Raw genomic sequence first — 26,539 nt, forward strand, 5'->3', positions numbered from 1 at the left:
GACCCAGGTTATTCTTGTGAGATGCTGGAGGCTTCAGTCCAGACACACCAGTACCCTGAGGGAGAAGTATGGAAACAGCTCCTAAACAAATGAGAAAGATGCCATCTTCAAGAATTCACCAGTGCCGTCCACTTAGCGTGAAGAGAAGGAAGTATCGCTGGCACAATCCAAGGAATAAGCCATATTACACCCGTTTACCGTAGCAAGGCTTAAATGCTCTTACATTTTAGAAACAACGGTTTCACTCATTCACCAACTTGATTTATCATCAGCATAAAATGTCAAATAAAAAAGTTATGCTTTTTCTTTTACCACAAATTTGTACATGTGTGAATGTGCATCAATAAACCTTGACAAAATGTTACTATTTCTTTATTTACAGAATTGAATAAACACAGGGTTAAAATAGATAGATGTGTGAAGTTAGAAGGGAAAAAAACAGCTATCCCTATTTACAATAAATGCATTAATGTGCTGAAAAGGTCCAACTCATAATCCAAATAGACAAAAAGAAAATCAGCATAAAAAAGATAAAATAGAATAAATAGAAGGAAACATTCATTTAAAATATACTGTTGTACAAGCTTTCTTAACTAAGTTACATGGAGAAACCAACCTATATTTTGAGGGCCTGAGCCCTTGCCTTGAAGAACAATGTGCACAATCACCCATAAATGATCAAATAACTGGTCTTGGATCAGGGCTTTAAACAGCCATTTGCATTTTGATGGTGGGATGGGGGTTGTAGTCGCAGATCTCAAAGTCCTCTGGGTGGAAGTCGTCTATGCGCTCCACCGTCCTGAGGATCCTCAGCTTGGGGAACGGCCGGATCTCTCTCTGGAGCTGCCAAGTGGGACACAGGTGGGTATTTACTGGAGATTCTCACGAACTCCTTCAACTCACACATCACGCTACGCGGGTTCCCACGAACTCCTTCAACTCACATCACGCTACAGGGGTTCCCAATGCAGAGATGCATTTGTGGTCCAGCAGGCAGCAGCGAAAAGGTCCCGTTTGAAGTTGAACCCTGGCGGGAAGTTGAACCCTGTTCTCATGTGGGTTTCCTCCCACACCATTAGGAAAGGAGGTTCCTTTAATTCCACAAAAGCCAAGCTTTCAGTCATAAGACCCTCATCAGGGCAAAACCTTATCTTATGACTGAAAGCTAGGCTTTTTTTTTTTAAGTCAAGAAACTTTCATCATGGACCTAAGTACTGCTCTGGTCTTCTGGCACCTTAGCATATTTATTTGTCTTGTGTGCCGTGTGATCTTCTCAAATAATTCCCCCCCCACACCATAAAAGACATGCATGTTATACTGTACTGCTGCCACTGTGGCTGTCCACTGATCCTACATACTGTACTGCTGCCACTGTGGCTGTCCACTGATCCTACATACTGTGCTGCTGCCACTGTGGCTGTCCACTGATCCTACATACTGTACTGCTGCCACTGTGGCTGTCCACTGATCCTACATACTGTACTGCTGCCACTGTGGCTGTCCACTGATCCTACATACTGTACTGCTGCCACTGTGGCTGTCCACTGATCCTACATACTGTACTGCTGCCACTGTGGCTGTCCACTGATCCTACATACTGTACTGCTGCCACTGGCTGTCCACTGATCATACATACTGTACTGCTGCCACTGTGGCTGTCCACTGATCCTACATACTGTACTGCTGCCACTGTGGCTGTCCACTGATCCTACATACTGTACTGCTGCCACTGTGGCTGTCCACTGATCCTACATACTGTACTGCTGCCACTGTGGCTGTCCACTGATCCTACATACTGTACTGCTGCCACTGTGGCTGTCCACTGATCATACATAGTTAGGATGAGAGGATACATTCCTGGTATATATAAATATTTAGGATGAGAGGATACATTCCTGGTATATATAAATAGTTAGGATGAGAGAGATGATACATTCCTGGTATATATAAATAGTTAGGATGAGAGAGATGATACATTCCTGGTATATATAAATAGTTAGGATGAGCGATATGATACATTCCTGGTATATATAAATAGTTAGGATGAGAGGATACATTCCTGGTATATATAAATAATTAGGATGAGAGGATACATTCCTGGTATATATAAATAGTTAGGATGAGAGAGATGATACATTCCTGGTATATATAAATAGTTAGGATGAGCGAGATGATACATTCCTGGTATATATAAATAGTTAGGATGGTTGATACATTCCTGGTATATATAAATAGTTAGGATGATAGTTTTGTATTGTTTTTTTCTTTTATGCGTGTTATTGTTTGTTTGCTAGCGACGGGGAGGATCCTCATGTACATAGCGGAATTACTACATACCACAACCTGAAATGCAAGAGGTAAAAGTTGTGTCTTTCAACGTCAATGGTTTACTGAACCCAATAAAAAGAAAGAAGATATTATCAAAACTAAAAAAAGATGGAATACAAATTGCATACCTTCAAGAAACCCACCTTACCGATACTGAGCATGCTAAACTGAATAAACTGGGATATAAACATGAATATTCATCCTCATACGGATCGGGGCACAGAAGGGGGGTGGCCATATTAATATCAAAAACGGTGGCATACGAACACGTATCAGAGTTCAAGGATAGAGAAGGCAGGTATATAATGATAATAGGGAAAATAGATGGAACACTGGTAAGCTTACTGAACGTATATGCGCCCCCAAGTAGTGACTGGACATTCTACAGACAGATATTTGACTTAATGGCCACACAAACCCAAGGGATACTAATCTGTGGTGGGGATTTCAATGTACGTTTAAACCCGCGGCTGGATGCCTCAAGTGGCAACACAGAGACAAGACCAATAATTAGGAAAATAAATGCATTAATGAAAGAACTGGGAATTATAGATGTATGGAGAGAACTTTATCCAACCAGCAGGGACTACACACATTATTCTTCCCCACACGCAGTATACTCAAGGATAGATTATTTCTTCACCTACAATAAAGACCTACACAGAATAAATAAATGAGACATAGGCCCGATCGCTCTCTCCGACCACAGCCCTATATATATGTCGCCTTCGGTACACCTCAACAGAAAGCCAAGGTCTACACTATGGAGGCTGAACTCAGAAATACTGAATAACCCAGGAACTAAAGAAACCCTGAAGACGGAAATTGAAACTTATCTAGAAATAAACGATAATGACGAGGTGGCACCAACCATACTCTGGGATGCGCTAAAAGCGGTACTAAGAGGTCAAATCATCGCCATTACATCACACTTAAAGAAACTTAGAGGACAAAGATTACACAACCTGGAGATCAAATTAAAATACCTACAAAGACAACATAGTCACAATCTAGACAAAGGAGTGAAACGAGATGAAAGACATAAAGAACGAGATAAATGAAATAAGCAACCTAGAAATACAAAAAAAACTACTATTCACAAAACAACGACACTATGAGGTGGGTGGGAAATCACTGAAACTCCTATCATACAGATTAAGGAAACAACAAGCAGATAATGCAATATATAAAATAAGGAACCCCGTCACAGGAACAATTGAATGTAGGCAAGACAAAATCCAACAGAACTTCGAAAACTTCTATAAAACTCTGTACTCCCAACCTAAAATAGACAATAACTTCCAGAACGCGACATTCCTCTCCTCTCTAGACCTACCCAAAGTCACAGTAGAGCAAAATTAAAATTTGATAAACGAAATAACAATAGAGGATTTACACACTGCAATTTCTAGATTAAAAACAAATAAATCCCCGGGCACAGATGGCTTCACCGCAGAATGGTACAAAACATTCAGAGACCAACTGACCCCAACTCTATTGAAGGCATTCAATTGGGTACTAGAAAAAAAAAAAATCCCCCCCCTCCTGGAGAGAAGCAATAATCTCAGTCATCCCGAAGGAAGGGAAGGACAAACTGGAATGTGGCAGCTACCGCCCCGTAAGTGTATTAAACTTGGAATATAAACTGTTTACATCTATTATATCACAAAGAATAGATAAGATCCTACCCAACCTTATACACCTGGACCAGACAGGATTCATTAGACAGAGGCTGACACAAGACATCAGAAGATCATTACACATTATTAGACACATCAACCAAACGGGAATAGAGGCAGCCCTAATAAGTTTAGATGCAGAGAAAGCATTTGACTCGGTAAGGTGGTCCTTCATTATAAGGTATTAGAGAAATTTGGCTTTCATGAGTCCATAATAGCAACCTTTCAAGCCCTATATGACAAACCAACTGCAAGGATCAAAATTAATGGGGACCTATCTGAATCCTTCACCCTAGAACGCGGGACTAGACAGGGTTGTCCGGCTTCTCCAGGACTGTTCGCGCTTTTTATAGAACCACTGAGCCAATGGATACAACAAAATGTTGACATAAAAGGAGTGGGCATGGCAGACGGAGAACATAAACTAAGCCTTTTTGCAGATGATGTCATGGTGTACCTAACGCAACCCACACAGACAATACCAAAACTAATGAACGTACCAGAAGTATATGGGACGCTTTCAGGTTATAAATTAAATATCCTGAAGACTCAAATTCTGACGTTCAACTACAACCCTCCCAACCATATTAGAGGGAAATACAATCTGAAATGGGATGTAGACTCACTAAAATACCTGGGTGTGAACCTGCCAAGGGATATCTCAAAAATATTTTATCTCAACCACGGCCCTCTAAATGAAAAACTAAAGTCAGACATATTAAGATGGAGCCTCATCCCCTTCCTAAGTTTAACCTCCAGGGTGGACTCAATAAAGATGAACATTTTACCAAGACTGCTATACCTGTTCCAGACACTCCCAGTGGAGATACCCACAAAGCAATTCATGGAATGGGATAGACTAATATCAAGATTCCTCTGGCAGGGGAAAAAACCCAGAATGAGATACAAAACGCTACAGACAAGAAAAGAAAAAGGGGGAATAAACCTACCCTGCTTACGGGACTACTTCTATGCAGCCCAACTGAGGCCAATAGTTTGCTGGTGCGCCCCATCGTACTCAGCAAGATGGAAGGAAATTGAAAGCGAAATGACAGACGGGGTCCCACTAGCAGCAATAGTGGCAGATAACAAATTAATAGACAACATGAAAGAAAAAAACAACCCCTGGATTAATGTAGCACTGAGAATCTGGCAGGACACGATCAAGCTGAGTGGAGTGAAGGGTCCGCTCAGAATGTTGAGATGGTGTGCATTCGATTCCAATTTCCCCCCAAATAAATCAGATGGCAGATTCAAAGTATGGACAGATAAAGGCCTAACAAATTATTCTACTTTTGTCCACAAAGGGGTGTTTCAGAGCTTCGAATCACTACAGAGAAGACACGGACTGGAGCAAAAAGATTTCTTTTGATACCTGCAGGTACGACATTACTTCAATCAAAATTTAGTGGGAGAAATAGGAACGGGAGAACAAGAAATCATGGAAGTGTTTACATCAGCAGTCAAATCATCTAAATGTAATAGGATCGTCTCCAGAATATACGGAGGACTCTGCCAGGCCAAATCAAAATCAATTAACACAATGTACATAAAGGAGAAATGGGAAAAAGAACGCAGTATGTCAATCTCAGGAGAGGTATGGGACAGATTATGTACACAACAATGGGAAACAACAGGCTCAAACAACTGGAGGGAATTTGGCTGGAAGAACCTAGTAAGGTTTTTTATCACCCACCCCATGGCAAAAAAAACATCAGGGGACCGGGGAAAAATGCTGGCGATCCTGTGGGCTAAACGAAGCCAATCATTCACATATATTCTGGGAATGCCAAACCCTGGTACCATACTGGCAAGAGATACACAAGAACCTAGAAGCGATTTTTGAGATTTACATCCCCTTCAAATTTGACACCCTATACCTAGGAAATATTCCCTTTGAAAAATGGGACTTCAACGACAAAAAATTGATAATGATACTTCTGATAGCAAGCAAGAAAGCTATCACAAGAAGATGGTTAAAACCAGAGGCGCCTACAGTAGAAGATTGGATAGACGTAACTCATGACATCTACATAATGGAAAAGATGTCATTTTCAATACAAATTCAGCAGGAGAAGTTCTACCGGATCTGGTCGAAATGGACAGAATATGTCAAACACACACGATCTGACTTCTGCTAAAAGTAATAACGATCTAATGTAAAGGATCCTCCCCAGGAACAACCGCTAGCCTGTCTGATATATTGTATTATTGTTTTATGTTCTGTCTTATGTCTCACCCTATGTGATGTCCCCCCCCCCCTTTTTTTTCTTTTCTTTTTAATCTTAATTTAAATTTGATTTTGTCCTTGTTTTTATTATTGAATCTTATTTTTGTTTGTCTGGTATTTTATCTTTTATGTTTTCTTCTTCTCTCCTCTTTTTGTCACCCCCACCCCTTCCCTCTTTCTCTCCTTCCCCCCCTCTTTCCTCCCCAACTTCTGCTCACTTATGTGTACCAAAAAATGTATCTAGTGGCCATTGCCCACTGGTAAAATAAATCATTTAAAAAAAAAAAAAAAAATAGTTAGGATGAGAGGATACATTCCTGGTATATATAAATAGTTAGGATGAGCGGATACATTCCTGGTATATATAAATAGTTAGGATGAGAGGATACATTCCTGGTATATATAAATAGTTAGGATGAGCGGATACAGGCGGCTACGTGGCGTAGTGGGCAAGGCGCTCGCCACAAAATGCTGGAGACGCTGGGCTCGTCAGTTCGAGCCCAGCGCTCCACATTTGCTTTCAGTTTAGCTGGTCGTCCGTACTAATACACATTGGCCGTATTAGGGGGTGGGAAACTGATGGGTGGGGATCGGGCGTTGTGGACAGCGACTCCTACAGGTCGGTTGGTGCGCCTGCGCAGTAGAATCAGGAAGTGTCGGGGGCAGCGTGAGCCTCCCACGCGTTACTCCTCGCCACTGAGAGATCGAGCTGCGCAGGTGAAAAGATGCGACTGCTGTTACCTCAAGTACCGGAGGGGACTTGTGCTATGTATGACTTAGTCCACATTGCAGCCGGCTTGTGGGAGGCAAGAAACAGCGTCCGTGACAGGGGAGGGTTGAATTGGATGATATGAAATTGGGATGGGAGAAAATATAGAAAATGGGAGAAAAAGTGGATCAAAAAAAAGGATGAGCGGATACATTCCTGGTATATATAAATAGTTAGGATGGTTGATACATTCCTAGTATATATAAATAGTTAGGATGAGAGGATACATTCCTGGTATATATAAATAGTTAGGATGGTTGATACATTCCTGGTATATATAAATAGTTAGGATGAGAGGATACATTCCTGGTATATATAAATAGTTAGGATGAGAGGATACATTCCTGGTATATATAAATAGTTAGGATGAGAGGATACATTCCTAGTATATATAAATAGTTAGGATGAGAGAGATGATACATTCCTGGTATATATAAATAGTTAGGATGAGATGATACATTCCTGGTATATAAATAGTTAGGATGAGAGAGATGAGGGGTTGTCACCAGCTTGGCTGGCCGTTCACACTAATACAATTGGCAGTATTAGAGGGTGGGAGAAGCTGGCGGGGTGGGTCCGGGTCCAGGGAGCGAAATTAACTTTTTGACTCACCGGCCAGTGGCGGGTAGATGGGAAGAATCTACCCGCCAAGCATATTTCTTTCTTTTGATTAAAAAAAATATATATATATTTTATATAATTTTTTTTTTTAAATAAAATATATATTATATAATCATACTTGTAGTTGTATTATCTGCGAGACATCGCCACCACGCAATAAGTCAAAATGCTCGCCATCTGCAAACAGCTCCACTGTCTGTGTATACTTGAGTAGCCTCCAGCTCCAGCAAGGATTCTCCGGCGATGCAGCTAGACCCTATACTAATACTCTACATTCAGCATGCAAGGATTCACCGGCGATGCAGCTGGACCCTATTGGTATAACGTTACGGTTCTTTGGTCAAATCACATTCATCAAGCCCTCAGCTAGAATACGCATTGAATCAATGTTATAAGACATTGATATCAGGAGCTATCTGTAGCTACTGCTAGCCCGCTAGATAACGTTAAGACAATTTAGTTTACTGGGACATATAGAGCTAACGTGAGCTAGCTAACGTGAGCTAGCTAACGAGGGAACGGAGGTATTATGCACTCGAGTCGACTATTGCTGGGGCATTTGTTGATATCAGCAGATATCAGTAGCTAGCCAGCTAGATACCGTTAGACAATGCCTCGTCATGTATTAAACTAAAAGTGAATAGTTGACTGGGTCATTGTTTAAACAGTAACGGTAGCTCATGGAGGTCCGATCTAGACTAGAGCAGACTGCCTCTGTGTTGATACGAGCAGAAGCCAATAGTATCCCGCTGCAGGGCTGGCCCGGCTGGGCGGATACGACTCGTTGCCACGGTTTTTTTCAAAATAAGAATATCATACGAACTGAATGTTGCTAACTGCCGGAGCCATCGATATTATGACTCTAGCTGCGCTTGGGGCGGAAATGAGACTCGCACAGATTTTCAAAATAAGAGTATCGTTATGAACTACACGTCTACACGCCACACGGCGGGCAGACCTCTCAGTGGCAAGCGCCAAAGGTAAAAACTGAGCGCCCCTGGCGGGCGGCGGGCTTAAATTTCGCCCCCTGTCCGGGTCGTTGTAAACAGCGACTCCTACAGTTCGGTCGGGGCGCCTGCTAAGCGCGGATAGGATCTAAGTGGGATAGTGTGATCCTTCCACACGCTACGCCCTCTCAGTGAGAATCCGGGCTGCCAGGTGAAAAGAAGCGGTTGATTGGCTGGACGTGTGTCGGATGAAGCACGTGGTAGCCTCCACTCTCCCAGACCGACTGTGGGGGGTAAGTGCGCAGCGACCAGGAAGGGGATTGGGAATTGGCATAACGACTAACATTGGGATGGGAGAAAATCGGAGGAAAAAGGAGGGGAAAAAATATTTAAAAAAAAGAAGAAGAAAAAAGGATGAGAGAGATGATACATTCCTGGTATATATAAATAGTTAGGATGAGAGGATACATTCCTGGTATATATAAATAGTTAGGATGAGAGGATACATTCCTAGTATATATAAATAGTTAGGATGAGAGAGATGATACATTCCTGGTATATATAAATAGTTAGGATGAGATGATACATTCCTGGTATATATAAATAGTTAGGATGAGAGAGATGAGGGGTCGTCACCAGCTTGGCTGGCCGTTCACACTAATACAATTGGCAGTATTAGAGGGTGGGAGAAGCTGGCGGGGTGGGTCCGGGTCATTGTAAACAGCGACTCCTACAGTTCGGTCGGGGCGCCTGCTAAGCGCGGATAGGATCTAAGTGGGATAGTGTGATCCTTCCACACGCTACGCCCTCTCAGTGAGAATCCGCGCTGCCAGGTGAAAAGAAGCGGTTGATTGGCTGGACGTGTGTCGGAGGAAGCACGTGGTAGCCTCCACTCTCCCAGACAGACTGGGGGGGGTAAGTGCACAGCGACCAGGAAGGGGATTGGGAATTGGCATAACGACTAACATTGGGATGGGAGAAAATCGGAGGAAAAAGGAGGGGGGAAAAGAAAAAAAATTAAAAATAAAAAAAAAAGGATGAGAGAGATGATACATTCCTGGTATACGGTATATAAATAGTTAGGATGAGAGGATACATTCCTGGTATATATAAATAGTTAGGATGAGAGAGATGATACATTCCTGGTATATATAAATAGTTAGGATGAGATGATACATTCCTGGTATATATAAATAGTTAGGATGAGAGAGATGAGGGGTCGTCACCAGCTTGGCTGGCCGTTCACACTAATACAATTGGCAGTATTAGAGGGTGGGAGAAGGTGGCGGGGTGGGTCCGGGTCGTTGTAAACAGCGACTCCTACAGTTCGGTCGGGGCGCCTGCTAAGTGCGGATAGGATCTAAGTGGGATAGTGTGATCCTTCCACACGCTACGCCCTCTCAGTGAGAATCCGCGCTGCCAGGTGAAAAGAAGCGGTTGATTGGCTGGACGTGTGTCGGAGGAAGCACGTGGTAGCCTCCACTCTCCCAGACCGACTGTGGGGGGTAAGTGCGCAGCGACCAGGAAGGGGATTGGGAATTGGCATAACGACTAACATTGGGATGGGAGAAAATCGGGGGAAAAAGAAAGGATGAGAGAGATGATACATTCCTGGTATATATAAATAGTTAGGATGAGAGGATACATTCCTGGTATATATAAATAGTTAGGATGAGAGAGATGATACATTCCTGGTATATATAAATAGTTAGGATGAGCGGATACATTCCTGGTATACAGTATGTAAATAGTTAGGATGGTTCAATTATATATTCCTGGTCTAGAAATAGTTAGGATGGTCGATAATTCTTGGTCTAATAGTTAGAATGGTTAAATGATACATTCCTGGTATTATGTGCGTTCCTTGTGGTGGACAATATCACAGTCCCAGCACAAATACATTTCCTAAACTGATAACACATTAAAACTGCACAAAGCTCTTTTCTCTGCTCTGTGCGTATGTACTGCACATCCCAGCTTTCCGCTACCACAGAAAGTGTGAGAAAGAAACTGGGAAACACCTACCTGTATCTTGAGCGGTTCAATGTGGTTGATGTAGACGTGAGCGTCTCCCATGGTGTGTACGAAGTCCCCAGGCTGAAAGGAAGAGAGGATCAAATACTGGAAGCCGGTAAAGACACATAAAGTAGGGGAGCTCCCGTAGCTCACCGCATATCTCGGCGCTATTTCTGCGTCGGGGAAAAACCGTGCTTGTCACGGATCTGGGGGACACGAGTTCGATTCCCGGACCCGCCGTCATTTCTCAGAATGTCTTCCCCTGCTCTACATCCCATTTCAACCTGTTTCTGTCGGTCATGCTTGACCAGAAAAGCGATAAACGCTAAAAAATAAAGTAAAAAAAAAAACTAAAAAAAAGACACATAAAGTAACATTCCAACATTATGGGAAATGCAAGACGATAACAAACAAGAAGATGGATATCAATTCCTCTCTGTACATTCAGTAGAAAGCTATCCTGCTGCAAGCTAGCCTAGCTTAGCACAAATGAATAGAAGCAGATACAGACCACTAGCCTGGCTGTTTGGGAGGCGTGAACACTTTAGGCAACCAACATGCGTTTCCGCGTTGCTCTGAATTGCTCTGATTGGCCGAGCGCGCGCATGCGCATGAGCCACGACGCGCTCCTCAGAGGCAGGAATACTAAGCTCCCCCTTAAGCTCCAGGAGAGAGGAGAGAGGCTGAAAACCTGCAGTTCTTGCCCTACTGATGGGAGCCGAATCCCAGATAAAAAAAATTCGCGATTTACCCGGTGGCTACAACAACACAGTGACATGTAGTAGCCACCGGGTAAATCGTGATTTTTTATTAGTTTGTCATGACAAACCAATTACATAATCCAACATATGTGTAAAGGCACAACATATTCCAGTTAACGGTATATTTTTTTAATGATTCGTTACGGCGCAATCAATACTTCCATGCGTTCGGGACCTCCATGTTTTGGGGGTATTCATCAGAAAAATCGGATCCGGGATTCGGCTCCCATCAGTCGGGCAAGAACTGCGGGTTTTCAGCCTCTCTCCTCTCTCCTGGAGCTTAAGGGGGAGCCGCGCTCGGCCAATCAGAGAAACACGGAAGGCGCTCGGCCAATCAGAGAAACGCGGAAGCGCATGTTGGTTGCCTAAAGTGTTCACGCGTTTGGGAGAGGTGTTTTTGGCTAACAGCTAGGCTAGTGGTCTGAATCGGCTTCCATTGATTTGTGCTAAGCTAGACTAGCTTGCAGCTGGATAGCTTTCTACTGAACGTACAGAGAGGAATTTGGTATCTATCTTCTTGCTGACTCTGGAGAAGATGAATGAATGAAAACTTTATTTAACAGATTGCAGAATGGGTACAATACAGTACAGCTCAATACACACAATTGTTAAGGGGATGCAGACCAGAGAAAGACGTTTGTCTTGTTTACATCAGGGTCCCCCATTTTCAATTCATAGACATTTATGACATATACACAACACATACATGACATCATGACATTTATGGCATAGGGACATACATGACATACAGGTATATAGTACTGTTACATTTGTGACATATACGATACTGTTACCCATAGATCCTAACAGAGAGTATATACATATGATGGGGAGGAGACTGTACATTAGGAGGGGGTGGGTGGGTGGGAGAGAAATATACATACGGTGGGGAGAGAATATATACATATGGTGGGGAGGAGATGGTAAGCACATTTCCCATAATGTTGGCATGTTCCTTTAATAAATGAATACAATTAGTGTCTGCTCTACCTATGAATGAAGCAGTAGACACGTCACCGCGGCGATAACGGGCATCTGCCATAGGTCAGCTTAGCGCTGTTCAAATCACAGTATAATCATAACAACCTGGAGTGCAGTTTTGAATATGCATCAGTCTGGTATGGCAACTGCTCTGCCTCGGACCAGAAAGCACTGCAGAGGGTGGAGAAAACCGCCCAACTCATCCGTCACCTGTCCAGCACAAACGGTGTCTGAGGTCGAGACGCAGCATTGTCAAGGACACCTCTCACCTCAACCCTTTTATTTAGAACACCGTCTATACTGGCTAGATCTCCTATAATGTATTCAGATTTATTACCACTATTCTCTATACATATTTCATATCTACTCATTATTTAAACCACTGGCTACATTGGTTATATAAATTATGATCCATAATGTATTCATATTTAGACTACTTTCTATAGTGTTAATACTCAGTTTATACTGTATCGAGATAATAGTCCAATGTTCATTTTGAAAATCAGTTCATCTTATACGTTTTTAACCTTATATTTAAGTCTTCCAGCAACACACTGCTTCACATTCACATAGTTACATACATTCATACCTGGGAGCTGCCCAGTACAACCACAGTCTGACACTGTTGACCACTAGGAGCTGCCCAGTACAACCACAGTCTGACACTGTTGACCACTAGGAGCTGCCCAGTACAACCACAGTCTGACACTGTTGACCACTAGGAGCTGCCCAGTACAACCACATTCTGACACTGTTGACCACTAGGAGCTGCCCAGTACAACCACAGTCTGACACTGTTGACCACTAGGAGCTGCCCAGTACAACCACAGTCTGACACTGTTGACCACTAGGAGCTGCCCAGTACAACCACAGTCTGACACTGTTGACCACTAGGAGCTGCCCAGTACAACCACAGTCTGACACCGTTGACCACTAGGAGCTGCCCAGTACAACCACAGTGACACTGTTGACCACAAGGAGCTGCCCAGTACCAGTCTGACACTGTTGACCACTAGGAGCTGCCCAGTACAACCAGTCTGACACCGTTGACCACTAGGAGATGGCCAGTACAACCACAGTCTTGACACTGTTGTCCACTAGGAGCTGCCCAGTACAACCACAGTCTGACACTGTTGACCACTAGGAGCTGCCCAGTACAACCAGTCTGACACCGTTGACCACTAGGAGCTGCCCAGTACAACCACAGTCTGACACCGTTGACCACAAGGAGCTGCCCAGTACAACCAGTCTTGACACTGTTGAGCACTAGGAGCTGCCCAGTACAACCACAGTCTGACACTGTTGACGACTAAGAGCTGCCCAGTACAACCACAGTCTGACACTGTTGACCACTGAACAGCTCCATTTGGAGCTTATTCATTCACTTCCTCACCCAGATTCTTCCTGCTGGTCTGGGGTGTCAGACTGTCTGGTCACAGGCCCCACTCGTCTAACCTCTAGGCCAGCGCCGCCCTCACCTTGAGTCCCGTGATGTGAGCCACCATGTACGTGAGCAGGGCGTAGCTGGCGATGTTGAAGGGCACTCCCAGGCCCATGTCCCCGGACCGCTGGTACAGCTGACAGGACAGCTCCCCGTCACACACGTAGAACTGACACAGGGCGTGGCAGGGAGGCAGAGCCATGTGGGGGAGGTCTGAAAGAAACACACAATGAACAGCCGCTCACCAGACAACAGTGGAATGATTAATAAAATGTGATCCAAAAGAATATATATATACTGTATATATTTAAAAGGGGGGGGAATGGCAGCCATTTTAATAATTCACATGATGTGTTTTTCCATTTTAATAATTTCATACCGATCTTCAGTAGGGTTGGGTATCATTTGGATTTGATCGATTCTGGTTCTACTTATTAAATCTGGTTCAAGTCTCTGTTCCGATTCTAATATTAATTTTGTGGTGAAATATTAAATGTAAAAATGTAATATAAAGAACACAAGAGACTGCAACATGTTTCAAATAGGGAGTCATATTGGAGGTGCTTCCTTGCTTGCACAAAATACTAATTTTCCATCTTTTTTGTGAAGCTCAACCAAACGTTCAAGCGTCTATTGCTGTTAGCCACTGACCGCTGTTACTGTTAGCCACTGACCGCTGTTAGCCACTGACCGCTGTTAGCCACTGACCGCTGTTAGCCACTGACCGCTGTTAGCCACTGGGTGCTGTTAGCCACTGACCGCTGTTAGCCACTGGGTGCTGTTAGCCACTGACCGCTGTTACTGTTAGCCACTGACCGCTGTTAGCCACTGACCGCTGTTAGCCACTGACCGCTGTTAGCCACTGGGTGCTGTTAGCCACTGGGTGCTGTTAGCCACTGGGTGCTGTTAGCCACTGACCGCTGTTAGCCACCGACCGCTGTTAGCCACTGACTGCTGTTAGCCACTGACTGCTGTTAGCCACTGATTGTTGTTAGCCACTGACTGTTGTTAGCCACTGACTGTTGTTAGCCACTGACTGCTGTTAGCCACTGATTGTTGTTAGCCACTGACTGTTGTTAGCCACTGATTATTGTTAGCCACTGACTGTTGTTAGCCACTGACTGTTGTTAGCCACTGACTGCTGTTAGCCACTGACTGCTGTTAGCCACTGCAGCTCACATGCTTTGCTGACGCAGCCACGCAACCAGTGAAATGACGTTGGTCAAAGCAACAGATCTTGGTAGTCGAGTAGATTATATGGAGCGGAGGTCGGAGGATGTGATCTTTACTCGCACTAAATTAGTTAGTACTAGTTACTGGTTCACTCTCACACCCTGTATTGTATCAGCTGTCCTTGGTAGGCTAGTGACTTGTCAACACAGTTGGGCTTTTTTCTTTGCCATAGACAGTGGGTGATCTCTGTATGTTGTGCATGTGTGTACTTACTTACTTACTTACTTACTTACGCCTTTTACCCCGTTTGGGGCATAGGCCGTCAACAAGGGTTCTACAAGTATCCTGATCCTGAGCCAACCTCTCCAGCTGGCCCCAGGTATACTTACTGTACCATTAGGATCGACTGTACCTTTAGATCTACTGTACCTTTAGATCTACTGTATCTTTAGATCTACTGTATCTTTAGATCTACTATACCTTTAGAAACTACTAGGATCTACTGTACCTTTAGATCTCCTGTACCTTTAGATCTACTGTACCTTTAGAAACTACTAGGATCTACTGTACCTTTAGATACATGTGTGTGTGTGTATAAATGAATGAACCTAAATATGTAGTTTGACTGATAGATGCACAGGATGGGTTTATTTATGTTGATTTAATTTGGTTGTGTTGATATTTCCATTTTTGCGGGATGGGTATATTCTGTTTGGTTTTACGCAATAAGTCTATCGGTGTGTTGTATGTGTGTAGGGGCAGGTATAGATAAGAATTTTTCTTCTTCCTGTTCCTTTCGGCCATGGAATTTGGTGAATTATATTAATATGTACTGTTGGACTGTGGTAATTCCATGTATGAATAAATAAATGATGATCATGATGATGAGATCTACTGTACCTTTATATCTCTACTGTACCTTTATATCGACTGTACCTTTATATCTACTGTACCTTTAGAAACTACTAGGATCTACTGTACCTTTAGATCTACTGTACCTTTAGAAACTACTAGGATCTACTGTACCTTTAGATCTACTGTACCTTTAGATCTACTGTACATTTAGAAACTACTAGGATCTACTGTACCTTTAGATCTACTGTACCTTTAGAAACGACTGTACCTTTAGGATCTACTGTACCTTTAGGATCTACTGTACCTTTAGGGTTCCAGGCACACATGATGATCCTCCGGTCTTCTGGGTTGGACTTGATTGTATCAATCACCTTCTGCAGCTGGTCAACACCTTGTCCTGAGTAATCTGTAGATGAGTTATTGTCAGAAGGATCTTGTCCGGTGTAATCCGCATGTTTCATCGTGCATTCATGGTTCTTGTCATGGCTTGACAGCCAGCGCTCAGAGCTAGGTGGTCAGTCAAAATCATGAGCTCTGATTGGTCTCCTTCTCAGCATATGATGTCAGTGAATTGCTCCGATTGGTTTGCTTTTGTGGGAACAAACATACAGACAGCAGCGTCTCCATTATCCGGTAATTACCATTTTATTTTTATTTACCGGGAAAATCTGTTGAAGTCCGACATATTTAAATCTCTCTGGTCATAATGTCCTGTGAAAATAATTCCCTCAGATTTGTAATCGGTTACAAAGTAACGTACTGGTCTACTACTAAAGTTACTACTTTTGGTCACAACAGAAATGTTGCTCAAACAGAAGTTGTTGTGTTCTGCATGGTTAGCATTATTGTTAATACTAGGTTATTACCACCGCCACCGTTAGGCGGCAGAATAGGCACAAGAGACTATAGGCAAGAACTAGGAAGTGTGTCCAGTGTGTATGTACGCGAGTGAAGCGAGCATGATGTTGATGTTCTTGGAGGATGGAATAAAGACGGAGGAATAACCACACAGCCTACTGACTCCTGCGTGCTTATTATAATTACTAATAGTCCAAGTGTGGACACTACAAATTGGCGACGATGTCGGTTTCGGTACCCGCGCCGGCTCCATTCCTTCCTGACGTGGGGGAGCCTGCAATACCATTTGCTACTTGGAAAAGGATCTTCGAGAATTACCCGAGGGTGATTAATGCTACGGGGGATGCATGGCCGGATGCGAGGAGATTGGCGATACTGCTACACTGTCTTGGAAGTGAGGGCCAGAGACTGTTTTACACGCTACCAGAAGTAGGCACTACTTACGCGCACGCAATGACGGCTCTCGACCGGCAATTTTCCCCTAAAGTGAACACTGTGACAGCGCGCCATAGATTCAGACAGCGCGCGCAGAAACCGGATGAAAGTGTGACGCAATATCTTTCTGCATTACGTGAACTAGCCGCGACATGCCAGTTCGGGGGGATGGAATCCGAGATGATACGTGATCAGCTGATCGAATGTGCCACCCTCACTGTGATTAAGGACAGGCTTCTGCTGGAGGATAATCTGACACTTAAAACAGCTATTACACTAGCATGCCAGTTCGAGTCTGCTGTTCAGAGCTCTGCCCTATTGAGCGGGGCGCAGTCACAATGGGCGCGCATACGTCATGCGGGGAAGTCGCTTGGTTGTGCCCTGCTCCCTGCGGCCCAGACTGATCTATTTGGCTCACGAGAGCCACCAGGGGATTGTCCGCACCAAGCAACGGCTACGTGAGTTGTACTGGTGGCCGTAGGGCTGGGCGATATGACGATATTATATAAATATCGGGTACAGTTCATTAACGATATATTTTTAAACGTATCGTGGATATCATGATGTTTTGCCCAAGTGGCTTGTGTCGCGTCAATCTGGTCCACACGTTGACACTTTTGAACAGCGCCGCCCCACACACACTACTGCATCAAAAGTTACTACTTATGATAACAAAGGCATTCGTTTTGTGGCATTAACGTTATATAGTTACACTTTCAATAACATCAGCGTATTTACATAGCAACGACCGAGGTCGACCTAGATATAGCAAGCATTAGTCGTTCATATCTCAGCCCGTGCTGACTCAGTTGTGCCCATTCTGCGGTCTGTTAATAACGTTTTCAATCAGACAGATGTATGGAAAGGCTTTTATTATAACATCCGTTGCAGTAAAATCATTATGCCTCCAGTCGTTTAGTCATCCTGCGTAGCTAAAAGCTAAACGTCTGCCGCGGCAAGCTACCGCTGCCATTGTTGTTGTCATTGAGCTCTCCAATGGCGGAAGTAAAAAATGAATACGCGCTTGCCGTTTGGTGCTAAGAACAGCAGGGCGGGTGCAAGCGATGTGACGTAATTGGCAGACGCGACTGTCAATCAAAATGATTCTGTTTGCCGACTGAATGAATGAAAACGTTATTAACAGATTGCAGCATGGGTACAATACAGTACAGCTCAATACAACAACAGTCAACAGTGGACTGGAGGATGCAGACCAGAGAAAGACTTTCGTCTTGTTTACATCAGGGTCCCCCATTTTCAATTAATCATATTTCATATCTAAATCATATAATATCTCATTGCTAAATATATGCAATATATAATCTAATAATCTAAATCTAATATATAATATAAAAATGCTAAATGCATTTTATTTTGTCTTTAATGTTAGCTTGCAAACTCAAATACTGTCTTGGTAAGCCTCATAATGAATTGTTTGGGGAAAAAAAGAAAAACATCGTGATGCGTATCGTGTATCGCCGAAAGGTCAGAAAATATTGTGATATCATATTTAGGCCATATCGCCCAGCCCTAGGTGGCCGTCAATGGACAATGAAGTGAGTAATATCATAAAGTCATGTGTTGCTTGCCAGAACAGTGATAAAACTGCCAGGACCCGCCCTGCTCCGCTGTAGCCGGTTGAGATGCCAGACGCGCCCTTCCAAAAGGTTGCCATAGACATTATGGGCCCGTTCGAAAGAGGTACACACGACTGTCGTTTTGCTATAACAATGGTCGATTACTTTTCCAAGTGGCCGGAGGTGGCATTTACGTCTCAGGTGACCACAGATAACGTGATTTCGTTTCTCACTACTGTATTTTCCAGAGAAGGGAATCCTACTACCCTGGTCAGTGACAATGGGCCCCAGTTTTGTTCATCCTCTTTCGCGCTATTCCTCGAGGAGCGAGGCATTAAACATGTCAGGTCTAGTGTCTATTATCCTCGCGCAAACGGCGCCGTTGAGCGCGTGAACCGCTGCATTAAGGAATGCATTCAGGGCGCAGAGAAGCGGCAGCTGCCATGGAAACGAGAGGTGACCTCCTTCCTACACAACTACAGAGCTACACCACACGCGACTACAGGCGTCTCTCCATTCGAGCTACTCCGAGGAAGGAAGATGCGGACCAAATTGACCATCCTGCCACCCCAGAAGTTGGAAGCGCATGAGGAAGTCCGGAAGACCGTGAGAGAGAGACAGACAGCAATGAAAATCTATGCCGACGCCAAGAGGGGAGCGGAGAGACCGCGGTTCAAGTGTGGAGATAGGGTCCGCGTTCGCAAGCCGATGCACGTGCACAAGGCTGATGCACGTTTCACAGACCCGCTGTTCATCTAGAAACAGATAGGGCCTGGCCTGGCACTTACATTCTGAGTGACGGAAAGAAGTGGAATGCCTCCCACCTGACCCTTTATCCAGAAAACGCAATGTGGCCAGCAGAAGTTGGGCAAGAGCCACCAGTCGTCAGGGAACCGGATCCAGGGAGACCGACACGGGATAGAAACCCCCCGGTATGGTTTAATGATTATGTAGTGCATGGTTCAGGGGAGCAGGCCTAGGGACAGAGACCAGTAGGTCTGCCAGGCGACAGTGTAGAGTAGACTGTCAATTTACGTTTTTGATTTTGGTTTGATTCAATTGGTTGAGAGACGTTCCCATTCCCATTCCCATCTGCTGTGAGTAGAGTACTAACCTTATGAGAAAAAGGGAGATGTTGTGTTCTGCATGGTTAGCATTATTGTTAATACTAGGTTATAACCACCGCCACCGTTAGGCGGCACAATAGGCTATAGGCAAGAACTAGGAAGTGTGTCCAGTGTGTATGTACGCGAGTGAAGCAAGCATGATGTTGATGTTCTTGGAGGATGGAATAAAGACGGAGGAATAACCACACAGCCTACTGACTCCTGCATGCTTATTATAATTACTAATAGTCCAAGTGTGGACACTACAGAAGTCTCGCTCTAAAATCATGTGAGGCGTGTGTGTGTGTGTGTGTGTGTGTGTGTGTGTGTGTGTGTGTGTGTGTGTGTGTGTGTGTGTGTGAGCAGGAGAACAAACAGTGGAAGCTGGAAGTATGGAACTGGAGGTATTAACGTTACCACTAAATATTTGTTGCGTTGGAATACAGCTACCTCAGTGTTATCTAAAAGATTTAAAAACAATGGTTCATGTTCGTGTAGCGTTCATATTTTACTATTGATACGGACAGACACGCTTAAGTTGTGGCTAGCTGTTGGACTACATGGACCCAAACACTCGACACAACCTGGCTGTACCAAAACACATTATTCTCAATAAATCTGCCGTTCCATGGAGAGAGCTGCTGCAGAGTGTGCACTTTACACTAACATACTGTATGTCTTGATTACATTAAGCTGCTGTGGGTATCTAGCCAGCAGGTTGTGATCGTGGTCAAATGCACACAACTATGTCCTTTTTTTTATGCTGAGAAAATTATAAAATGTCCCCGCAAAATAAGTGGTTTTCATTCCTTTTTGATGCTGTTCTGCATCGTTACTCATCCACCATGGTTGTTTTCTATCCCTTCACATGAGTGTGATTGACAACCGCAGCAGCCTATGAGGTATAGACCTTTGCCTGACAACTTCCCCGATTGGGCAGAAGGCCGAGATTACACTTCAACTTTAAGAAAGGCTGTGCACTGGGGCTGTGGTAGATTCTTTATAAAAGGCTGTGCACTGGGGCTGTGGTAGATTCTTTATAAAAGGCTGTGCACTGGGGCTGTGGTGGATTATTTATAAAAGGCTGTGCACTGGGGCTGTGGTAGATTCTTTATAAAAGGCTGTGCACTGGGGCTGTGGTGGATTATTTATAAAAGGCTGTGCACTGGGGCTGTGGTAGATTCTTTATAAAAGGCTGTGCACTGGGGCTGTGGTAGATGCTGAAACGCTCCAACAGTACCCTAACAATGCCCTAACATTACCCTACTCATCTGTGACACCCTTTTTTATGATATTGTTTTGTCAAAATTCAAACAAAATGTTATTTAGAATAAGTTCTCTACTGCCTGTAGAGTTATATTTTAAACTGTATACTGGCTAAAATAACATACGGGGCATTCAAATCAACTAATAAAGTTTATAAATTTAACATTTTAGCCATTGACAGATATAGGTCATGTGAGGTGTGACGTACCTGCATGCATGTCTGTGTACTCTGCACCAAAGTGCCTCCACTGGAAGCCGTACACTGGTCCCAGGTCTCCCTCCTCTCGCTCAGTGAAACCGCTCTTGTCCAGGAACTCCCGCGAGCCGTTGGCATCCCAGATCTTCACGCCCTTCTCTGAAAGTTCCTTGGCGTTCGTTGAACCCTGTGAAATACTGACACCTTCAGGCATACATGAGACCAGCACGTAGGGGTACTTGGGCTCACATTCGGTGTAAAAACACAAGACGCTGTTTAGGCTTGGGCGGTATGACGGTATTACGGTATACCAGGATATTTTGAAATCCCGTCGGTATGATTTTCAATACCGTGACGTCACATACTGTGCGCCAATGGTTGTAGTGCACAGCACGCGCCAGCAGAGGGCAGGGCAGTCTGTCTTTCCCTCTCTCAGTCAGAGCTCAGCAGAGCCACGTGCGTGTTCCTGTTTTGAAATGGATTCGTGCATGAGTGGACTCGGGGACACATTGTTTGGGTAAGTAAGTTATGTTATGTTGCTGGGATATAAGATATGATGGGATATAAGATATTCATATAAGATATGAATGCTGGGAGTGTATGTTTGGTAAACCGTTCCAGTTCGTTCGACTGTGTGTGCGTATTGGCTTCGCGATTCACTACATGGGTTTAACGGCTTAAGCTGGGTTTTGATTATCACTTAATCAATGCAGAATACATTTTATGCGTCTGCATGTGTAGTACTACTGTCGTGAGTTTGTGACTCACATTGCTCTAATTTCAGCCTCCGTTATACGTTATTTGTTCCGTATGACTCGTTTCATATCAGTGTCTCGAACGTGCGTTTTATTTTATTTTTTTACTTTGGCAACATTGGTTGCTAAGGAATTTAGGTTCGAGGTTGAAGAAAGTGCACTTTTAGGTTGAAAGAACGGCCCTTATGTCAACATATTTCAATGTAAGCGTTATGTATGGTGATAACTCTTACATAAACGCCTGACCTTTAGTGGATATTCCTTACCATCATGTCCATTATGGAAAAACCCGTTGCTCTCTGCAGGAGGTAAAACCCTTAAAAATAATGTATGGCAACAACATAATATAACACAGGTGGGGCAAGTGATCGAAAGGGGAAATATGATACCTTTTAAATGAACTTAAAACACAGTTTGGGCTGAAAGACACAGAATTTTTATCTTATTTACAAATACAATCAGTTATTAAATCATTGTTGTCTAAAGGCATAGCTATAGGAACAAACAGAGTCTTGGAAGAGACATTAATAATAATAATAATAATGACTTGGATTTATATAGCGCTCTTCATGAGACCCAGAGCGCTTCACAGAGTCCATTATTCGTTCATACACTGTCATACCGGTGGTGGTAAGCTACAATTGCAGCCAGAGCTGCCCTGAGGCAGACTCACAGAAGCGTGGCGAATAATCATCGCCTACGGCCCCTCCGACCACCACCAACATTCATTCACATGCATACACATTCATACGAGGGGATTCATTAAGGGGAATTACAGGCAGGAAAGGCATTGTCTCTGCAATGTATAAACTATCATGCTCAGCTCAACCACCCCTGATACCAATACCCAAACTAAAGTCCAATGGGAGCGAGACATGGGTATACCCATATCTGAAACACAATGGGAAGCAGCACTTAGGAATAGTACTAAAATATCTAAATGTGTTAGATATAAAATTATACAATTAAAGATACTACACAGGGCCTATATAACACCCTGTACACTGAATAAAATTAATCAAACCCTACCCAAATTGTGCTGGCATGGGTGTGGAGTAGAGGGTACGCTCATGCACTTGCTGTGGCACTGCCCGCTTGTTAGGAAATTTTGGTTGGACATTGCTGAGGACCTGTCAGTTACTCTCCAAATTGACATTAATCCTTGCCCTATAACGTGTATATTGGGTGTAAAAATGGACACTGCTCAAGCAAAGATTGTAAATAATATTGTAGCACTGGCTTTTCTAGCATGCAAACGGATTATTTTAATGAACTGGAAAGAACGCAAACTGAACAGCTTCAGTTTGGAGAACTGGCGCAAGGACTTCATGGACTTGTTATCAATGGAACAGGCTGCTCCATCTCTTCAAGAGAGTGATAGGCCGGGCGGCTACGTGGTGCAGTGGGCAAGGCGCTCACCACGAATACTGGAGACGCTGGGTTCGCCTGTTCGAGCCCAGCGCTCCACATTACTTTCAGTTTAGCTGGTCGTCCGTACTAATACACATTGGCAGTATTAGGGGGTGGGAAACTGATGGCTGGGGATCGGGCGTTGTGGACAGCGACTCCTACAGGTCGGTTGGTGCGCCTGCGCAGTAGAATCAGAAAGCGATGAGGGCTGCGCCCCTCCAAAGCACAGACCCCTGACGCTGAAAGATCGCGCCACGCAGGTGAAAAGATGCGACTGCCGTTACCTCGAGTATCGGAGGGGACTCGTGCTATGTATGACTTAGTCCACATTGCAGCCGGCTTGTGGGAGGCAAGAAACAGCGTTCGAGACAGGGGAGGGTTGAATTGGATGATACGAAATTGGGATGAGAGAAAAATAGAAAATGGGAGAAAAAGTAGATAAAAAAAAAAAGGGGAGAGTGATATGCCCGATGGCCTTCAAGGTCCCCTGAACTTTATTAGATCACTATCTGGAATATGTTTGTGTACTGAACATTTGTAACACTCTGCAACCCCCCCCCCCCCTCATTGTTGTTGTTGTTGTTGTTGTTGTTGTTATTATTATTATTATTATTATTATTATTATTATTATTATTATTATTATTATTATTATTATTATTATTTTTGTCTTAGTTTGTCTTGTCATGTATGTAGTGTCTTGCTTGTGAAAAATAAAAACTTTAAATATGAAGAAAAAAAAATGTATGGTGATAACGAGTACTGGTATATTGTTAACTTAGCTCTGCTCTGCCCCACCATCTTGAGTAACCGGTTCATGATTTTTGGGAAGAGACATTGCTTTTTGAGTTTTTACAAATGTTCACACTGAAACAATCTGGATGGATAGATAGATAGCACTCTGGGGTAAAATATGGTTGTTTTTATTTTGTGTCCTTCTTACCTTGATAAACCATAGAAGTTCCTCAAGAATGCCTTTCCAAAATACTCTCTTAGTTGTCAGCAGAGGGAACTGGTCTGAAAAGAGAGAGGCATTAGATACTTAGTGCATGATTTATATATATATAATATATAATGAAATTCAATATTGGCTACAACCGATAAAAACAGCAACATATACAACTAATTTAAAAAAATATATACATATAAAATACACAACACAACACAAGGGGACACTAAAAAATGCAATGGGTTTTAAATATTGCTCAGCATCCTTGGTAAATACAAAAAAGACAAGGCTTACCCTTTGAAAAATTACATATGGATATAGAATTTACACTTGTGGATATAACATTTACATTTATGGATATATCATTTACACGTATGGATATAGCATTTAATGAATATAGCAAGTATGATGAGCTTCATAAAGAAGTGTTTTTTCATTATTTTCATCCCAGTCAAGGAAGCTGAATAATACATTTTCAAATGAAAGTCAAAATGTATCAGATATTGTCATTTATAAATCTGGAGGTGTTTTGTCATAATTGTCACTGTACTGCAAGCTGTCACGGTTGATAAACCAGGGTTGTTACATAACATTTACTGATAATATTTGGTCCCTTGTTGCTGGAAAGATTTAATTAACCATTATTTAACCAGGAAGTCCCTTGAGATTTAAATCTCTTTTCCGAGGGAGACCTGGGCAAGACAGTTTGCCAGTTACAGTTTAAATAGAAAATAAATTAAATTAAAAACAGACAGATTTTGCATTCCCGGTCTATGTTTTTATTTATTTTCATTTATTTTTAAGACAACAGACAGGGAATACATCACATGCATCAATCACACAAGAAATAGACTGAATCCAGCTCAATTAAAGCAGGTGCAATTCTCAGTTACATGGACCTTGACTTTACATTTTCCCAAAGGGACTAGATTAGTCAGATGTCTGCACCTGTGTAGATTATTCCATGTCCAGGGAGCAGAGTAGGAGAAAGGACTCAGTAAGGACCCTTGGAACCTGTCTTAAAAATAATAATACAACATTTAATTTAAAAAGGCCACCTGGTTGAAGGAAGCTGAAGGTCGCTGCAGATCAGTCAGGAGATGACAGCTATAAGAGGGGAGTTTGCCCAGCATGGCCTTGTACACAAACATACAATTGTAAATGTACATTTTATTGTAGTTGTAATATGAAGGGGTATTATGAATAACTCAAGAGACACTGCTATGAGTTCTGCCACGTTGCACTCACTGCATCCACACTGAGCTGTTTTATTGTCGTTTATGCTGCTATTTCTGATGATTTTGTTGTATTGTTATTATTGATTGCTTTTAACTTTTTTTCTTTCGTAAATTATCTTATTCTCTGCATTACTTGTATTGTGTAAATTGTTGCTGTGAAGTACTGTGGGCTCCAATTCTTGTATGAAAGGTGCTACACAAATAAAGTTGATTGTTATTATTGTTTTTAAAATCAAGACTTTGGTCTTTCATAATCATACCTCGGAGACTATATCTGGCCTGAGAACCAAACACCGAGACGACTCCCGTCCCCGTCCTGTCTCCCTTGCGGTGTCCGTGTTGCAGGATGTAGTTTATCTGGTCCAAGTAGCCTCGTTCATCGCAGAACAGAGAGAACTGACTCTGCGGCGCTTTGTTTACTTCTTCCTTTTTAGAGCCGTCGACCTCAGGACGGTCAGCTGTCAACATGTCTGACGTAGCGGGCATTCTGCTCGCGAATTGGGAATAATAATGACTGAAATTTTGACTGTCAGGTGAGTTCTGTTCTGTTGTCTGTGCAACAAAGTTTCCCGGTTTATTTTGCGTGACCAATGAGGCTCGACCATAGAACTACATGTCACTTCCTCTTTCGATACACCAATAACCGGCCGAGGAAAGCGCGCCCGCGTATGAAGTTGCGTTCGATCGGTCCTCGCCAACTCGTAAATTCGGAAATGTATCATGTGACCAAATGATGAATAGATTAGATTAGATTCGAATTTATAAATAATTATACAGCACAACTAAGTACAGTACAATGAAAATAAATTTGGCATCCAACCAGAGTGCAAATGCAACAGTAAAGTGCAATACTAATATACAATGTACAGGTGATTAAACAGTACTCAGGTCTCGGTTATATAGCCATTTAAATACTAAATAACTCGAATAAATACCAAAATAAATACTGAT

At 43.1% G+C, this 26,539-nt stretch overlaps 2 protein-coding genes across 4 annotated transcripts in view; one reads left to right on the forward strand and one right to left on the reverse strand.

The window, feature by feature from the left end:
• enosf1 (enolase superfamily member 1) overlaps window positions 1-362 on the forward strand; it is a 36,986-nt gene extending 36,624 nt beyond the window's left edge. For all 3 annotated transcript variants that reach the window (XM_084322358.1, XM_084322356.1, XM_084322357.1), the window contains one exon: window positions 1-362. In XM_084322358.1, coding sequence (XP_084178484.1) covers window positions 1-93 — 93 coding nt within the window. In that variant the 3' untranslated portion in view covers window positions 94-362.
• On the reverse strand, window positions 361-26,154 carry tyms (thymidylate synthetase). The gene is made up of 7 exons (XM_084322360.1): window positions 25,849-26,154; window positions 24,345-24,418; window positions 21,252-21,426; window positions 16,106-16,207; window positions 13,811-13,986; window positions 10,600-10,671; window positions 361-843 (listed from the first exon to the last, which is right to left on the reverse strand). The coding sequence occupies exons 1-7, from the start codon at window positions 26,072-26,074 to the stop codon at window positions 706-708; spliced, it is 963 nt and encodes a 320-aa protein (XP_084178486.1). The 5' UTR covers window positions 26,075-26,154; the 3' UTR covers window positions 361-705.
• Between the last annotated feature and the right edge of the window lie 385 nt (window positions 26,155-26,539).

The sequence above is a fragment of the Notolepis coatsorum genome (assembly GCF_963971535.1).
Source record: "Notolepis coatsorum genome assembly, chromosome: 10".
NCBI lineage: Eukaryota > Metazoa > Chordata > Actinopteri > Aulopiformes > Paralepididae > Notolepis > Notolepis coatsorum.

Bases quoted from the DNA above. Each gene is read 5' to 3' on its own strand.
- tyms (XM_084322360.1), bottom strand. From the start codon at position 26,074: ATGCCCGCTACGTCAGACATGTTGACAGCTGACCGTCCTGAGGTCGAC. The intron at 24,419-25,848 runs GTATGATTATGA...CTCTCTTTTCAG, and splicing joins GGCCAGATATAGTCTCCGAG to ACCAGTTCCCTCTGCTGACA. The intron at 13,987-16,105 runs GTACAGTAGATC...TGTTTCTTTCAG, and splicing joins GTGTGCCTGGAACCCTAAAG to ACCTCCCCCACATGGCTCTG.